This window comes from Tenebrio molitor, chromosome 9 (assembly GCF_963966145.1).
Source record: "Tenebrio molitor chromosome 9, icTenMoli1.1, whole genome shotgun sequence".
Classification (NCBI taxonomy): domain Eukaryota; kingdom Metazoa; phylum Arthropoda; class Insecta; order Coleoptera; family Tenebrionidae; genus Tenebrio; species Tenebrio molitor.
Genome location: NC_091054.1, coordinates 1,008,273 through 1,027,691, shown reverse-complemented (window position 1 = coordinate 1,027,691; position 19,419 = coordinate 1,008,273). Strand labels below are relative to the sequence as shown.

At 35.1% G+C, this 19,419-nt stretch overlaps 2 protein-coding genes across 2 annotated transcripts in view; one reads left to right on the top strand and one right to left on the bottom strand.

The window, feature by feature from the left end:
- LOC138138435 (probable deoxycytidylate deaminase) overlaps positions 1-5,727 on the top strand; it is a 99,580-nt gene extending 93,853 nt beyond the window's left edge. Inside the window, exon 4 of the mRNA XM_069058370.1 lies at positions 5,126-5,727. Within this exon, the coding sequence (XP_068914471.1) occupies positions 5,126-5,219 (94 nt within the window). The 3' untranslated portion in view covers positions 5,220-5,727. The remainder of the gene's footprint in view (positions 1-5,125) is intronic.
- The window catches only part of LOC138138433 (kielin/chordin-like protein), a 112,291-nt gene extending 97,297 nt beyond the window's left edge, over positions 1-14,994 (bottom strand). The window contains exon 1 of the mRNA XM_069058363.1: positions 14,890-14,994. Within this exon, the coding sequence (XP_068914464.1) occupies positions 14,890-14,953 (64 nt within the window). The 5' untranslated portion in view covers positions 14,954-14,994. The remainder of the gene's footprint in view (positions 1-14,889) is intronic.
- Positions 14,995-19,419: the final 4,425 nt, after the last annotated feature.

The following is a 19,419-nucleotide window of genomic DNA, read 5'->3' as shown; positions in this document are numbered from 1 at the left end:
CAGAGCAGGCGTGGCAAATTATCGGTCATGTCGTAGCGGAATCCTATGTAAATAAGCGTTCGGCATTTCAAACCGGTGATTTAGTTTTGAAAGCTTCTTATTATATTGTTGAAAGGCATCTTTCAATAATTAAATCTGAAAACTATATTTGAAAGCTTCTTAGTAAACAATTCCGACTCCCATCTTTTAGGTATCAAAGAGATAAATTATCTCTAATGGCAGAAAAATCATTAAAGTGATTGAAGACTTGTTGCTCCCGCGTTCTGTTAAAGTAAGCTATAAATACGTCAAAGTAAATACTCCTTTGACTTTTAATTTCCAATACCCTAATGTATCAACTCTTCTCTCACATAATAAAGTAGATATGTGATCGATAACGTTCTTTATAAAAAACTAAAATTTTAAAAGCACCATTTGTTCTCCCCACTTACTTTAAAAGTAAACATGCCTTCGATTTTTTATGCCTTTGAAATGTTTAGCTAGTGTAAAGAGTAGAGCCAGGAGCACTTGTCAGAGAGCTAGAAGAAGTGAAGGAATTAATAAGTGGTAGAAGAAGAAAAGGAGTGCCCCACAATGAACATAAAAAAATAAACGAGCAAGCTGAGAGCTTCTCGGTTTGAGAAGCTTATTTGTAAGGACAGTGGATTAAGCTGGTTTATTGGACGGTGGCCACATGTAATTTGTGTTGATTCCTGTGCATCTGTGTTTTCGAGGGTTTGCGGTTGAATTCGTGAAACGTTCTATACAGCCCCCTAAATTTCCGCTTGTCACCCTCGACGATCAATTGCACAGATGTGATAGGCAGGCAGCAACAATAAGAGAGTTTGCCCAGGTCAGATCGGGGATGTTTTACTGTGGAAACTGAACCGACTTCGGGATTGAAATAACATTTTAGCGCTCTTGACAGGACCAAATTAAGCTTGAAAGGACGTCGATTTAAGCTACGTCAGATACAAATAAAAATACATCGAGGTTATTGGACCTAATTAAAAATGGTAACATAATCGCACAAGTTTAATAAAATTCAATTTAACGTGTTTTCTTTCTTTTATTTTTTTATGTCCTTCCTCCAGTGTTCCTTTGGACATTTAACGTAAATGTTATCTCATTTTTGCCCAGTCCTGCTGTTTTATTTAAAAATACATTAAATTTCAATTAGGTGTTTTGCATGCTTTTGCACTTCTTTTTGTCTTTTCTTTTTCAGTCTTCACAGACAATCTCTACCGTCTTTTTACTTTAACTGTTGTTATTAAACTCTCTGTTATTAAAGGATCGATACAATTTTCTAGTAAATTAAAATAAAGCTCCCGTTTCGAGTCCCTAGAACACCTGCCTGCACATTTACTTTTTTTGGATACTGATCCTAGCTTCGCCAAACGCGTTCCTCGCTCCAATAAGGGTTGTTTACAAAATCGTTAAGAATGAAATTTTATTTTATAGGTTGGGGTTGTCATAAACATGTTATATTCGTTCATTAAAACAGTCTTAAGGAAAGAGAAGAGATTGTAAAAGTTGTGGTCCTTTAGGTTTTAGTTATCACTTACTTCTAATTTTTATAGAATTTAAAAACAAGATCTGAACTATTATACAGTCCCATTATAAATGATTGTCCCAACGGAGTACCTAACGCCTACTGGGTGACGTAGTTGAATGTACCGCAAGCCTCATAACATGAGTGAGATTAGTATCGCCGATAGGTGGCGCTCCTAGCGGTAGTGGAAATCTGTCTACTAGTTTGCGAGGCTGTGGCACATCCAAAATTTGTGTGGGTTTTCAACGCCAACTGCGATGGGACAATCATTTATAATGATCCTGTATACAGGGTGTCCCAAAATTCGCGAATTCCGAATTCAGAGCGTTGTAGGGGATCATTTCAGTAGTCCAAATATGGAACTTAAAAAAAGGGACTCCCCCCACAAAGATACATTGGTCTGAAGGTGCACTCTTTGAACTGCTTTTTCTTCAAATACAGTCCTAAACGTCAGAAACTAATTTACTTGTTACTTTTTAATTTCTTTATTGTCTAAGACACGATTTGTAGACATTTATATCAGTGAACTTGCAACTTTTTGAACGACCACTTACTGCTAACCACATCTCCGCCAACTACATTTATCTTGTTGGTAGTACGAGTGGTTTATGGAGTGTTAACACTGCAAGAAATAACCTAGTCAGCTTATCCGGATTATGAGTTTAGTGACATGTCACAATGCAGACAACTCAAACAAATCGATATTAAATAACGGGAGTCCCTCCAGGCCCCAACTTCGCCGTAATTCGGCAACTTTGTCGCACATAACGAATTAGGGGTCCTTCAGGAACTCGGAATTGTCAACAGGACCGAGCGTGTCGCGTCGCTATTAACAAAAAGTGGCAAGTTTTCCGGAGGCAAACAGGGAAGTCAGTGTTTATCCCCAACCCCTAAACGGATACGTGTTGCGCGTTTATTATTCAAGAGTGGAGAACAATCATGTGTGTCCAACAGTGGCGTTTTATTGTCGCCTTCGTGTTTGAAAGGACGAAGGATTTTTCGAGGAGCAACCTGGAAGGGGACGTTGCAGCGTCTTCGGGCGGTAAATTTCCGCCCAACTTCGCCATCAATTATAAACCCGAAACACAATCGGGGCGGATTTTTCGTCGCCAGTCGGATCCAGCGAGCGGTTTAAGTGTAGGCAATTAAAAGTTTTCATCAACTCTCATCTCGGAAACTTACAATTGTTGCCGCGGATACTCTAATGAAAATTATATCAGCAGCCGACGAACTTTCCCTCTACATTTGATTTTTCCGATTTACTTAAACATTCTCCAGGAGAACTTTCCGACTTTATATATTACAAGACGAATTTATTGCACTCGACGAAATTAATATCCGACTTTTCCATTTTAATAAACCGGAATGGGGAGCACCTGCGATGAGTGCCGACGAGCCGAGGGCCAATCAGGAGGAATGAAGTCTGTAGCAAGTGCTAAAAGATAAACATGAGTAGGTATTAATCTATTCACTTTGATTGTGACCGCAACGGAAAAAATTGTAGGCGTTGGTTAGCTGTGTGCTGTCAAAATTGTCAAAACTTGACTATGGGGGTAAAGCAAGATCTCAATGTATTTATCAATATTAATAACGGAATAAAAAGTAAAAACGTCGGTTTGATTCTGTGATCACGTCTGCTGAAAAGTGAGGTTATGTCCAGGTACAGATCATTCAATGTCAAAACCTCAAAATCACCTCGTGCATTTCTATCAAGAATGAAGGTAATGGGTCATTTGGCAGTAAGAGAAACGTGAAAAATCCCTGGGAATCAGTAAAGGTAATCAGACTTTTCAATTAATTGCATTGATTAATACAAATATTTTATAAAAACTAATTAGACACCAAGAAGCATGAAGTTCAGAAAAATGTTTTATATGGGATGAAAAGGCAGACGCCATCAAGCCAGAACACTAGCCAAAATGTGCATACAAAAAAATACCTAGCAGAAATAGAGTTAACTTGATTGGCGATGTTCATCTTTGTGAGTTGTTTTCCGTTGGCGTCAATAAATGTGTCAATATTAACCGTTTGGCCCCAACTTTGAGAAGACGACGTGGCATTTTCTTTTTGGATCCTGCAATTTCGTACCAAAACTCAATTTTATAGACAAGCGCACACAGTTTACGTAAACGTTTGCGCCAATCAGCGAGACGTTTCTGCCAAAATGGCGCGTCCGAGAGTTGCCAACTGCGACTGGATTTAGTGTTATCTAAAATTCCCTATCACTAACCTAGCAACTGAAAAGTTACTAGGGACTGGTCACAATCAAAATGAATTACAAGAGTAAACGATACATTTCGAAAAGTTAAGAGTCCCGTCTGACATCTCTGTGAGACGAAGAAAAACTAGTCAAAGTTTAAAAATTACACTGCGTTCACTTGAGCTGTGTAGTGATCACGTACACATCACGCGGTCCTTGCTCCGCCTCTTTAAGAATTGAACAGTGGCGTAACAAACTGTGTGTTTTGCAAACATTTTCATGATTGTCTCGACTTCGTCTCGATGAAAAAGTTTCACGCCAGGTGATATTACCTCTTCTAAATAATTACTTCTAGGATTCCAGCGGTCTAATAAAATTCATTTTCATTTCAATATGATCATCACATTACTAGAGAGAGTTAAAATATTCAGGGCAATAATCTCGGCCGTTATTACCACATTTTATTGCTCTTGCAGTTATTATCGCTTACTTTCAATATTAAAAATTGTGCAATCATGAAGGATGCAGAGTTTACTCATCTTAAAAATTTCCTATTACTAAAGACTCTCAAACATTCCATTTTTATAGCAAATTTACGTTCCTAGATAATTTATTTTCCATTACTGCTCTACGTTAGGGAGAAGAAAATAAAATAAACATTTTACTACTCAGAGCCGTCTGTTCTAGTATTACTTTACTCTCGAAGACGGTAAGGTCTTCCTTTCCATTTAACACTATCTCTAACTCGACAGTGAGAAAAATTTTATTGCAAAATCCTCAACAACCCATCAACACTTTTTGTGGTGGTGGTGTTTGTAAATTTTCCAGTTAATCTATTTTCAGGATAGATTTATCAACTGAAAACTCAATAATTAACTCCGGCGATCACTTATCAGTTCAACCCCTTCGGCTGTAACGACCTTATTTATGGCTCGAAAAGAGTAAACAGCTCAAGTTAAATTTTAATATGGCTTAACTTGTGCTAGTTTATGTTGGAAAATTAAAATTTTAATGGAGCTCCCTCGGCAAACTAAACTTTTTTTAAACTGACACCACAATCCCTCATCTCGATTCCGATGCTCATATTTCCATCGGAAAAACTTGTTTATCGCGCTCTAAGATTGCTTTCGGCGTAACAAAATAATTGGGTTGTTTTATGGAGGTCCTCCGCCCCGGAAATGCCGCCCTTGGCCCATGTCCTGCGCTTTGTCGCATCTGTTGAACCGAAATTAGATACCAGTTGCTCGTCTAAACGCGAAAATTAATCATCTGATGGAGGAGAGAGTGGCGAACTCGCCCATTCATCATTACCCATTGTCTCGACTTACTCCGGTGACACGGAAAAACCCGAAATCAATTACCACCCTCGTAATTAATCTCTATATCTGTTACAGCAGGAAAAAATTTGCGGACTGCCATCGATTGGCCGGTGGCAAAAACCGATGCGGTCACGTGGCACATTTCAAGGTCGGTTGTGTCAAACGTTGAGGTTAAGCCGGCACGACGTCTCGTTATTTCCGCATAATGGCCGAAGTGCAGCGAGTTACTAATGAAAGAGGCGGAGAGGCGAGCCTCCGCTAGACTCATTAGTGTAATTCACGTTTTTAGACTTTTTAATGAGTTTGGTTTATACTTTAAACATCTCGCTCCAGTGGAAGTTGAATGTGCAACGGTGCAAAGTGGCGGAGGATGGAGGAACGGCGCACACCAGAATCCTGTTACGAGGGTCTGCAGCGGATAAATCACTGCCGGAGACACAAATACGAATATTTAATTATACAGGGTGTTTTTTAAATGCGTGCACAAATTTTAATCACGAGCTACTGGCTTCATGTAGAACTCGGAAAAAATATCTAAAAAATTCTATGTCAAAAAATAAAATAATATGACATTTATTTTTTGAGCTACAGTTTTTTTTAATTGCTTTTAGTCTTCTACGTTGTCAAACAACCTCGTAGGTAAAATTTCGGCACATTTTAAAAATACACCCTGTATATCATATTTTATAAAACGTACCCCAACACGGTTTCCTTGTTTTAAAGCATATTTCCTATAGGTTACTTCGCATTGGCGTACATTTTATAAAACATGATATACAGGGTGTATTTTTAAAATGTGCCGAAATTTTACCTACGAGGTTGTAGGACAACGTAGAAAACTAAAAGCAATTTAAAAAAATTGTAGCTCAAAAAATAAATGTTATTTTATTTTTTGACGTAGAATTTTGTAAATATTTTTTCCGAGTTCTACATGAAGCCAGTAGCTCGTGATTAAAATTTGTGCACGCATTTCAAAAACACCCTGTAATTACGAACATGTATAACACCATAACAATGCTGTAGTGTTATTCGATATTCTGTCACTCTTGTTGGCGAATGTAATCGTTTGGGTGCAATACTTGCACCTGCTGAACATGATAGGGGTGCAACCCTTGCTCTTTGTAGCCCTTCTATTTCACACAATACCGCGTTAACATTTTGCTTGCACTTTTTCTGTTGTTCATTAACATATTCAAATTTTCGCTTTTGATCTCGCCTTTATTACTTCTTTAATATGCATCGCCCGTCCTTGATTCTTCTAGTGGCAATTCCTCAAATAATTAAATTCTTACACCTGCACAATGTTTTCCTTCAATTTGTCTACGTTTATTCATTTCCAGATGTCAGATCCTTCATCACTTCTCTCCTCCCTCCTGGACCAACCCCTCTCGCTTTTTTTTTCTCCACATCTGTAACATTGCGTCCCAGACTTTTGCTTGCTGTTGGCTAACCCTTTTTACCACTTTCCTCGAAAATGTAATACCAATTAATACAAATTTGTTTTATTAAATAAACACAAATTCATCGCAATATTTGTAATTAGAGGCTTTAATTCTATTTATTCAAGTATCCCGCCCGACCCTGTAACAACATCACAGCCACACAAATAACAATATATGAAAAACGAACATGAAATTAACTCGTAATAATGGAATCTACGCTTTCGGCTCGTACGAATTTACAATTTGCGCTCAGAAATACAAAATGTTTGGCTTTTTAGGGATCCAGAGTGAAGCAGAAAGGTACAAATGATTCATTCATTGTATTAAAACCCCAAAATCTAAAGTTTTTCAGAACTGCTGAATTTTATGAAAACTCTACAGTCATGAAGGATTAAAAATGCTTACACTTCGGCCAGTTTTCGTTTCAACAGTGTTGGTGAAATATTTTTGAAAATGTCAAGAGCTCATCCTTACGAAAACCACAGCAAGATTAATTAACAATGCGAGAGTGCATTATTGATAAGGGACGGCTCAGATTTCAGTTGGAAACATTATTGTGGTGCTATTTTATCATTGCTGTGCACAGCCAACTTTCTAATAATTTATTGATACGCTGAAAACTGCAAATTTGAAAATTGTAATTTTAATCTAACTGCAGGAAAAGAAAAATAAATAAATGAGTTCATGTCCGATTTTTTTTTGTGATCCGCTTGAAGATAAAATAATATGTATATACCATAGAAGGTCTTTTTCTGCTTCGCCCAGTTGCAAACCTTGACCTCGTCTCGGTCTTCAATCTCTGGGCTTAGCACAAAAAGACTCACTTCTACTCTTAATGGTATAATCTACTTTTACTATTAACTGTAAACTTTGTGACAGCATGAACTTTCACCAGTGATATGCAACTTTATTCTATATCCTATTTTTGGAACAGAAATGTTTACAACTCCATTAACTCCGACCTAGTTTTATTGGATAAAATTAACTTGAAATTAAATGAAAATACATGTTCAATTATTTGTGGATGATTTGCGAGTCCATTAAACTCTGATTTGTTATTAAAAATTTGTTTCACAGTCTAGGACTGGTTTACAAATCTATGAGGGGCATAACCAACTCAATATACAGGGACCAATGGCTTAACGTGACTTCCGAATCACGAGATAGAATATAGCTTTTTTTTTTTTAATTTCGCCCCGGGTCGGAATCGAACCCTCGACCCTCGCGTTCCTGAGCCGAAACGGACTGCCTTAGGCTATACTCTATGCTCTATATGAGTAATTATTTTAGTTAACTACAAAACACTACTGTGCAGTTATGATCATGATGAAGATGAATTTTAGTAGATACAAAAGTTGACAGCTATATTTCACCTTAATTGCATAAATCATAATCCATCAAAGGAATCAAAAACAAGTTAATAGTTTAAAATGTGGTCAGAAGAAATGTGTTTCATATTATAAGGACAGTAAAAAAAAAGAAAGAAATATTAAGAGTAAAGTGTAAAGCAAGGTTGTTTGAAACGCAAGTAATGATGGATTGGCGTGAATTATGAACGAAAAAAGATGGCGAAGTAGTGTAATATGCCAAAATCATAAATGATCTGATTATAAGAATACTTCTGAAAATAGCGGCAAGATGGATGTGTCGATGTTTGTTTAGGTAAAGTAACGGTAGAGTTTAAAGTGAGAACAAGAACATGTAGACATTAAAAAAGTATATATACAGGGTGTCTCAGCTAAGACTTTCGAGCCTAATAACTCAGTTATTTTCCAGCGGATTTTTGTGAAATTTAAAATGCAGATATTTTAGACGGTGAAGAATAAAATCCCATTAATGCAATCACCCAAGTCTTAAAAACGTAATTTTTACATGCCTTTTTAAAATGTTGAATCAATTAAGATTTACATAAAAAATTGATCGTCAATAAAAAATGCTGTTGGGAAAAACTCGTCCTTGAAAGACGTCTGGTTTGCAAGAAAAAAGCAAAAAACTGTGTTAAACGTGGCTGCAAATGCAAAAACGTAGACGCGTATTAAACAAACGCGCAATTTTTCAGAATTTTGGTCATCCCTTTTCGCAGAAGCGCAGGTGACATATTTGACGTTTATCTTGCTAACCTTACAAACACTTACAAAGCTAAAGACAACATTTGGACGTAATTTATTATACTGGATGCTTTAATTCTTCCATGAAGGACTAAAACACGATCGGAATATTTTAGCAAGGTAATTTAGTTCACGTACGCTTCCTTTGTCTTCAAATAAATTGACGACTCTCTTAACCTTACATTTTGTAAAGCCTACATTTGGATAGTGTTCCACGAGAAAACGAACTGTCATTGAAGTTCTTACGACACTCTCCATAGGCAAAATTTTTTTCCTTTTTCAACAATATTGACATTTCTGCCGCTGTAGTCTATTTCTAGAGTATTTTCAATAAATGTTCACAATTTGACGTTTCTAATAAAGCGCGCCCAATTTTGACATTAAAGGGTGTACAAAATGTTGCTTGGCAATTAATCATCAATTGTTTCAAAAGGTAACTGCTCAAATACCTTCAAATTTTACATTAAATTTTTAACGACAAAATCTAATCTTTTCGTTGAATCAGACAAGTGATTTACTTAATTGTTTGTGTAGACCCCTATTTTTTAATGTTTAACAATCTAATAATAATCGCGCATAATTTTCGATAAAGGAAACATGTGTTAAAATTACATTTTTAACTTGAGGTAATTTTATTATTACTAATTGAACTTTCACGGTCTAAAATATCTACATTTTAAATTTCAAAAAAATCCGTTGGCAAATAACCGAGATATTAGGCTGGAAAGTCTTAGCTAAGACACCTGTATATATAAAAAACTGTTAATTGAGACTGAGGATGGATCTAAATGGAAACGCCAAATGTAAAAAGTAGAATATTAAATAAGACACTTTAGTAAATGTCATAAAAATAAAATTTGTGATAGAAATCGGAGAAACGAGAGTTCTATAGCCAGGATATTAACTGAGAGATCGTATTACAAACAGGACGAGACAAAGGTGAGGGCTACAAGATGAGAGACGCCAGAAAGTCACGTACAGACTGAAACGAACACATATACAATATGTCAACTCTAAAAATTGCTGAAATCACTAGAGACAAGAGAGAAAAGTGGATGCAAGGCATCCTATAAATAGACCATTAGCTAGAGGGAGGGAATGTTGGAATCTATAATAAAGTTACAAAAATTACAAAAGTTATCGCATGGCTTCAGGCATACGTCAAATGTGACATCTAGGAGACATTTTTGGGTATAAAATTTCAAATTAAAATTGAAACATTTTTATTGCAGAGATTAGATGATTTGTGGATTCGTTTCAAATAATTTCCTGGCTGACGTAGTGTTTTATTTATGAAAAAATAATACAAACGATATCATCAAATGAATGATAATTTTTTTGATCTTCTTCGAATATGACATTTTTGTAAAAATTTGCTATTTAGTCGAGTCAATGAAGCGCAAAAATCGCTAAAACTTCTTAATCCTAATAAAGAACAGCTCCGATTTTGATGATTTTTTTTTCAAATGTGTGTTTTTATACAGGGTGTTATTGAAAGTTGTAGAGATATTTTAACCACGAGCTACTGGCTTCATGTAGAACTAAAATCTAAAAAATTCTATGTCAAAAAATAAAATGACATTTATTTTTTGAGTTACAATTTTGTTTAATTGCTTTAAGTCTTTTAGGTTGTCAAACAACCTCGTAGGTAAAATTTCGGCACATTTTAAAAATACACCCTGTATATCATGTTTTATAAAATATACGCCAATGCGAAGTAACCTATAGGAAATATGCTTTAAAACAAGGAAACCGCATTGGTGTACGTTTTATAAAATATGATATACAGGGTGTATTTTTAAAATGTGCCGAAATTTTACCTACGAGGTTGTTTGACAACATAGAAGTCAATTAAAAAAAATTGTAGCTCAAAAAATAAATGTCATTTTATTTTTTGACAGAATTTTTTAGATATTTTTTCCGAGTTTTTGACAAACCCTCAATAATGTACCTTAAAATTTTGACCCGCCAGCTCTGGGCCACTCTGTATATCGGAAGTCACATGATGACGTTTGTGTGTCATATTAGACTTTAAACAAGCAGCCGCAACCGCCGTACTAAAATTGTTGCCACATCAATTAACATGTTGCATGTGGTGTAGCATCCCAAGGTACTAATCTAGAACCCTTACTACTATTTATATACAAGGTGATTCACGATATTTGCCGCATTCATATCCACCTTTACGTTCCAAATGTATTGTGGGTTGCATTTTCAATTTCATCGGGCACAGGTATTGTTAAGAATCTTAAAATTGTCGATCCCCACCCCCTTTTGATTTTTGCACATCTCCCGAATCAATACGTCCAACTGCAGCTTTTTCCCGCACAACAGAAAATCCATTCGTTTGTTTGTACATTTGTAATCCGCATTTATGCTGCAGCTTAAAATATCCAACAATTTGAATAGAACGACCACAATTAGATTACATTTTATTAAAATCCCCGGAGTCCCATAACACTATGAAACGATCTGTATTTAAGTCTCTGAGGAGTGTCCCTACTGGGTAGAAACCATTAAAACCTTTTACACACAAAAATACAATAACTAGAGGTAGGAACAGTTGTTAGCAAATAATATAATTGCCGCTGTTTAACATTTAAATAGAACTTCTCTCCTAAAATTCAATTTAATGTAAATTCCCAATGGGCCCGCAATATGAGAAATCCAATTGACAATTGCTTAAAAGCGTCTTCTAAATGAGATCTGCATCATATCAAGTACAGAGAATTGTCTCATTTTGCGAAGTCGTTGTTGCTTATGCGTTCTTTAGTTTCAATTCGTGCTCGAAACTTATTACAAGACGTAAAATTTTGTATTAACTAAAATTTAGCAAAAGCTTGAGGTTAGTTTTTTCTGGCGGCTTTACTCTGTTCGCTAATAGCGAATTTACATTTATAATGTCTGCAAACGTTTAAAATTTGTGCGAATGTGTAGTCGTTCAGACTTTTCAGTTCAGGTTTGTTTGTTTTAGAGTTTGCTATTCACAGTTGGTTTCATACCGAAATGCATAACAATTTGAACGGAATAATTCCAATTTCGTTGATTTTAATTAAAATTCTCAAAGTTTGACAATATTAGCAATCGATTTATTCCTGTTCTGTCTGATGTTCGTCTGAATGGCCCAGACCAAAGATAATTAACCGATTTACCAATTATTCCAACAGTCTCTAAAGTCGTGATCAGGGTGGAGCGGTACCACCCTCAGACGCCAACATTACTTACTCTCATATTATACCAATTACATAATAATAACCACCGCTCTATCCTTCTATCATAGACCGAGACGAGAAAATATCAGTTCAATTTGCTTTAGAAGTGCTGAAGAGAACACATCACCATAAAAAATTATACCAAGGAACTTTCTGGAATCCGCTCCTGTGTAGCGAACGGAGGTGATGTCTGGAGAAAAACGGAATGTGGTGTTTCCTGCACAGAGATATATCAGAGAAAAGACGCGATCATTTGATCTTGTTTCTTCCCCTTTTAAAATCCGCAACTCTGTGTTATATCGGTTCAGGAAGGACTAAAATATTTCACAATTTTTTTTTTGAAGAATTATTTGCAATAATCTCATTTTCAGATTGGAATTATAGGATTCTTGATGAAAACAAATGTCTCAAATGTCGAGTGCTCTCGTTACTCCCGTTTTTGCAATTGAGTCGAGTTTCCATTTTAAAAGTGCAAACAAATCGAACAAAAACTTCACTTGCATTCGCTTTAATTAAAATCTCCAAGTTTCGCCGTATCAGAAATCTATTTGTTCCGCTTTTTAAATATTTCCATTTGAACAAAGCAACCGATTTATAATTAATCGATTAAGGAACAATTGTAAAACTAACTTCGGTAGATACAACCCAGAGTCGAACCCTTCTTAACTTCTGCGTCAGTAATTAATTTATACATTCAGATAATAATTTCCTACCCTGGGAGAACTCAATTTTCGATGACCCTAAAACAAGCTCATAATACCCCGGTCATGCGACGGGTGACACTATGACTCCCACAATAACTTGGCTGGCAAAAAATCAGATTGCTACGAGTGGATTTGTAAAGATGGAAATTTATTATTTAAGTTTAAATAATATTGTTTCAGATGTATTTTTACAATTTTCCAATACAACGCAAACGTGACTGGTATAGAGATGGAAGCAGAAGATTGACAAGCAGAATGTAGAAAAAAATAAAAAACACTACAAGAATTTCTTATTTTCTCAAAGAAAGTTTTAAGAAGTTGACAGTAATCCACTTTCTTTGAATGTTGGGAAACTACTACAGAGTGATCAGCCAGAAAACAAATCAAGAGTGCTACCTCTTCTTTTGTTTTATCGAAACGTTTCTCTTAGCTTAATCCTACGCATACATATAGTTTTTTAATCAAAGAACCACGACCTGTTGATTTAGGTTTGTAAATATAAAATTTTACTAAATTTAGGGAATTTCATGATATCTATTGGCCATACCAGCCAACGTCTGTCATTTTTAATGTCCTTGAAAGTACGCAAACTCCCAGCTAAAATTTGAACGTGTTATTAAAAATGCCTCGCAAAGTAAGACATTTATTAAACTCTCAAATTAGTTGTTATTAACTTTATTAACATGCTGCGCTACTAATATCTCTAATAACCTCAATTTTTATATGATGAGATTTTTCACCGTATGTCAAAAGTGTACAATGTTATCAGCTCTATTTTGGGTGTAAATTGCGGTGTTGTGGTTCTTTGATTAAAAAATAAACATAAAAAAATGTATGCTTGCTATACACAGTCGTTTTATTGGTTGTCTACCTCGAACACCCGATATTAAGTTTAGTCTTGTGTTATATTCTGTATACTTTCTTCTTCAAAAAATATTCCCTGTACTTCAACAGAATGTGAGCAACAATTACTGATTGAGTTGGCAATAAATTCTGATGACTTTTGGTGACTTTTATGTCATGTTCCAACGAGAAAACCATTTTATTAATAAAAGATTACACAAACTAAGACGTTTAAATTTGAAAAGTATGCCAGCTGTCAATAATGTCAATAAAACAAACCGAAGTAGATACAATTCACAGTCTTGAAAATTTCATGTAAAATTTGTTATTGCCAACTGAAACAGTTATTGTTGCTCACCCTGTACAAATGAAATATAATAATAGTTGAGATTATTAATCGTCCATTAACAAACAAGTTGATTGCAACATTTTTGCGTTGCTCTTTTTTTTGTGACAAAATTTGAAATTAATACCAAATGAAAACCAATTTCATCTTTTTCATCGCATCGATAAAGATGACACCTTATAAAATACCTTCATCTTTTTTTTGTCCTCGGGGTAGGGCTTTTTAAACTTTTTCAACACTTTCTATTCACTTTTCCAACACAAATGTAAATAATACCTAATCAACATAACCTCAAACAACTTCGAAAACGTCCAAAATGATTTGAACCTGAATATAAATCCTGACGTTCACAACACAAACAACTTATCTGTTCCTTACTTAACATTGAACAATTGTATTATTAAATATTTTGCTAAGAATATCCAAAAATAATTATGTATTAAAATGTATGACGTCAGGTCACTGTCATTGTTTTTTATTTTATACGTATATCTGGTTGCCTATATCAAAATATCATCAAAACGTCAAAATCACAAAAACAGTTACTTAATGAAAAAGAATGCATTAATGACATCCTTGTTTAGATAAAATAATTCATTAATATGAAATTAACAAACATCAACGAAAGAAATGTTTAATGCATTTTTAAAAATAACTGAATTAGTTAACAATTATTTTTCATGCGAAGTTACATTTGACCAAAGTGTCGAGAATGTCACCCATAATGCTAGAAGAGTCCTTGAAAAATCCTTTGTATTAAGCTCGAAGCGGCTACGGAAGCGTCAAACGTAAGCTAGCAAGATATGAAATATGTAATTACTGTTGGAGTATCTAATGTAAATCGCAACGAAGCTTTTTAAAACAATTTTTTCTGCAATTGTCCCAAATCCTCTTTGTATTCAAAAACCGTCCACGTTTCAACTCCAGCGATTCCTTATCCTCGAGAATAACAAAGAAATTAAAAACAAGCAGAGATTTTTTTCGCAGCAAAACCCGCCACAAAGAACCGCCAAGTGTCCTCGAAAACTCCCAAAAATTAAATCCCGATACGCTTTTTGTCGGCATTCCGTCGCGAGCGGCATTAAAGCGAAAGTGTCACAACTTTCCTAATTACTCAAAAGTTGTAAAAGTCCCGGAAAATGCCCCAACTAAACGCGCCACCCCCGCTTTTTGCTCGTACTCACCGGCGGCGGTTTTCGCGTTCCTGCCTGTGACGAAGAGGATGGCGACGAAGACGAGCGGATCCATTCTGGCTCGCACACGTCCTCACCACTGGAACGTAAACGCACCACTGGCGCGCTACAGGTGCAGCGAGCGTCGCGACGCCGCTTCCGGGAGCTTGCGCCGAAGAAGGACATATCATAGCGTTTCCACTTGGGCGATTTTATACCGAAATAATGATCGAACTCGGCTTGATGAGTCCACGAACGTTTGTTTGGATGAATGAAGGGAAGGCAGTTCCGTTAATGAAACGAAAATAGGAGAGCGCGAGGTCGAGACTTTTCCGCGGGATGCTAATCGGACCATTAAAAAGTCTGCTTTATTACGTGGGGAATTGGAAAAGTTGACGGAAGATTTGCGGAGAGGCTGTTGTATTGTCACAACAAGATTAAATAAAATGAGCTGAATGTAAGATTTCAATTATGAGGTGACAAAACGCCCAAATTTTCAAAAATTATCAAATGCCGTCTCCAACACTTGAAAAAGTCAGTCAGAGATATCAAGCAACGCTGATTTTTCATTCATTACATTTTCGTTCCTTGGAGCTCTCGCAGTCAGGGAGGCTCCGGGAGGGAGTAGCTTGGTCCGGCGCAGAGCACAAAATTAAACCACGTCATCCTTTTTCTATCCTATAACAGCATACCAGTAACACGTTGAGAAATAAATTTAAATGAAATATCGTTAATGACGTTTTGTACCGATCTGCACAGGGCATTTACCTAAAGGAAACTGCAGTGAATTCAAAGATGAAACAATAAAATCCAACTATATGACGAGTATTCAGAATTGAAAGAAAACTTCCTCAAAAGTAAACAGTGATTACGATCTCTCCCTGAATAAATACTGTTCCATCAGTGTTGAATAAATAAGAAGTAAACGTCTGAAAACTGGCGAAATCGAAAAGTTGTTTTCTAGGTTAACACAGCACACCGTTGACGTTTCTTTGACATTTCACGAAAAAACCTGCTTATCATAATTTCAACGTCTAAAATTCATGAGGATGATTATAAAGTGGCGTTTGAGACCACAAATGTGTTTTCTTTTTGAGGATGTTGTCTGAAAAAAACCAGATCACATCATCATATTCCTTATATTAAAGGGGAAAGCGCTAATGAGAGTATCCAGCAAGAATTTACAAATTATGTCCAACGAAACAGCAAATTACAATATTTCAGGGATTTTATTAGAGATGTTTTTTAATTTATGGGCTGTCAGATGAGTTATTTATGTAATCAGAAAGCTACTTAATTGTAAAATATGACCTGATTCTTGTGTGGAAAAGAAAATGTTCGTTTAGCGAATAAAGAACAGATTTCAGTTATCCGATGCCTCACAGTTTTTACAACAGTACGATTTTGCATTTTTATTGGTTTAAATATTTGACGTATTGATCGTATCAAGGAATCAATATAAAAAACTTCCACGAATTTCTGTTACTGAAAACTTTTCAATTAATAAATAGTATAGGTATTATGCACCGATGGAGTGAAGTGGATGATTTTTACCTGAGGTGCCGTTTGTAGCCCGAGGGCGTAGCCCGAGGGTTCCACAAACCACTTTTAATATAATATAAGCATTTTTAATATAAAAAACGAAACGAGCAACATCTGATCATGTTGTTATGTCCGCTCAAATTTCCAATACACGAGCGAAAATGACAATTTAATAACGAGCTGTCGGTGGAGTAAAATGTGATGATGCTTCATCGTGTTGAAACGAAGAATAAAACCAAGATTAAATCATTGTTCTGACGGTGATTATAAACTTGACGTTCAACTCGTAAAAATGGCAAAATAAACCTAAAACATACTTCTCTTTATTTTATTTTTGTTCGAATTTATACAATTTATTATGTATCCGTTAGCTGAAAGTTTCTCGACTTGACCATTTCTATTTTTTATTTTTGGCAAATCAGCACTTCACGAAGCTCTCATTCAATTAGTATTCTTCAGAAGTACGAACAAATGGATTGTTGATGATGAAGCCGTCGGGACTTTGCGTCAGATTGAATTTTTTTACGAGAGGTTACCAAAGATACATACATATAAGTTTTCTTCGCGAAGAAAACTGTATTTGAATGTGTAACTATCAAAAAAGAAGTTGCTGTTTCCACAGAACTGAATTTTTGAAACTACGAAATTTTAACTGAACAAATTGAAAGAATGTTTTGCAATGTCATTTTAAATATAGGATTATTAGAAGTGTTTATAAAATCCTAGTTGACTGTGATTTATTGTTACACATGGATTTGCCGCCTCTTCTAGACTTGCCAGTTTTACATTTGTCTGTGTTTACACTTACTAAACCTAGTGATTTTAGTAATTTTTTTGTGATTTAAGTTAATTTTAGGTTAACTATTGCAAAGTAACGTTATATGTATTAACTCAGCAAAAGCTTTTCGACACTCCTACCTACTTTTACATTTTTTCAATTTTTCTCATTGCATTAATAAAAACTTTTAAGAATATTAAGCATTCACGATTGTTTCAAATTCGGACTATATTTATGAAACGCTGACATTTTAGTTGGCAGTATGTATTGTGATTTGTCATAATAAATCTATTTTAGGTTATAATTGAACGGAACACTGTTTGCTACATTTTTTAAATAATTTTCGCATTAGGAACAATAATCTCAAACTTTAATTGAAATCAAACATAGCTGAATTTAAAAAAAAACCGGGAAATGTCAAAAAAATGACACGTTTTTTCATTATTGTCATAGTTTGAAAATGTTTTTTTTGAAATAGGTTAGAATTATTTGATGGTATGTCAGTTTATAAACAAATAATTCAATGACATTTAAAAAAATTATTTGATAGGTACTATCAAGTAGACAATTAATTAGCAAATACCTACTTAAAACCAAATTTAGGTAATACTATTGGGAACAAAATACTTGGATTATCATTATTCTATCACTTCAAAACAAAAAAATGTAAACCAAGCATTAACGTCAAGTCAATATTGATGACAATTTCAAATTATTGACTTTCTTTTGTCAAAAATGTGGCACCTTCTGCCGTTCAAAAATTTAGAATCCTCTCCCTTGCTTTAAAAATGTTGCCTGCTTAATTAGGGCCAATGTCAATAAAACGTCAATAAAAAAAAAATGTCAAAGTTTTTTTCTAAAATTCAAAATTATGGCCCCAATATCGGATTTTAACAGAGACGGATGTGTCAGAAACTAGGGTGCCAACTCAGTTGGGATTTCCAAAAAGTTGACAAGATCTTGGCAAAACAAGACAAATAGAATTTATTAGAGGTTATATCCGTTTCACATTAGAGCACTTTCCGTTGCGTCAAAGAACGACCTTGACGACCAAAATTTATTGCTCGCTACAGTACATATTTGTAGCGCAGTTCTCATTTGAGAACATTCCTAATACAACGTGTCTCAGACAAAAGTACATTAATTTTAACCAGTGACAGATATCTTCAAGAATAACAAAATTGTTTCCGAAATATAATTTTCATTTCAGTATTTTACTACATTTATAATTTATAATAAATTAACAAGCTGCCTATTTTCTAGTTACGTGACCCAATAACAGTGACCGTAATATAACAGTTTTTGCAAAATCAGCTCAAAACATTGTGTTTTTAGAATAAAGTTTTTTCGCTCTACGGCCGAGGTAGACGTAAGCGGATTAAATTTTTAGTTAGTTTTATACCACTCCTCGAGGCAGGTGTTTAGGTGTTGATTCTGTGATTTGAGTTAAAATTTTGTGAAAATGGTGCGTTTATTTTCGAATAGTGAATACATAGATATTGTGTAGTGTAGTGTAGTGTATGGTGAAGCAGGGGGAGTGCCCCTCGAGCTCAGAGAACTTCCGTGCGACTTCTTCTTGTGGGGGTACATGAAGAACTTGTATATTCGATTCCAATTGATACCATGGAGATTTTAAGAGAACAGGTAGGAAATGCACACACAAGTACTATTCCGGACACGAAATCTTGGCCAACAATTTTTAGACATTTCTAAAAAAAATGATGTAAACCAAGCATTAGTGTCATTAATAAATGACAATTACATATTAAAAATCACTTTGAAGTTTTTCTTGTGACATTAAAAAAGCAGGGAAATGGCACTATCGAGTCAAAAGTTGGGTTATATTCAATAAGGCTAGTTCACACCCAAGATATCTCTATAGACTTATAGAGGTATCTTGTTCACACCTATTTGTCAGTTAAATGTCATTTGTGACCAAGATTCCGTGTCCGCAGTAGTACATAAAGTACCTACATAAAAAAACTGGTCGTCAAAATCATGTTTTGACGCAATGGAAAATGCTCTATTGTAAAACGATCGTAAAATCATAATTCTTAACTTATCATCATGTTGTATGAAATTAATTGACATTAATTATTTAGTTTTTTGACACTTTGTTGACGTGGGCATAATCAGACAGGGATTTTTTTTTTAATTTGTGACAATCTAACCAAATTTTGAAATGACATTGACGACCAGAATTTTTTGCTCGCGACAAGTAC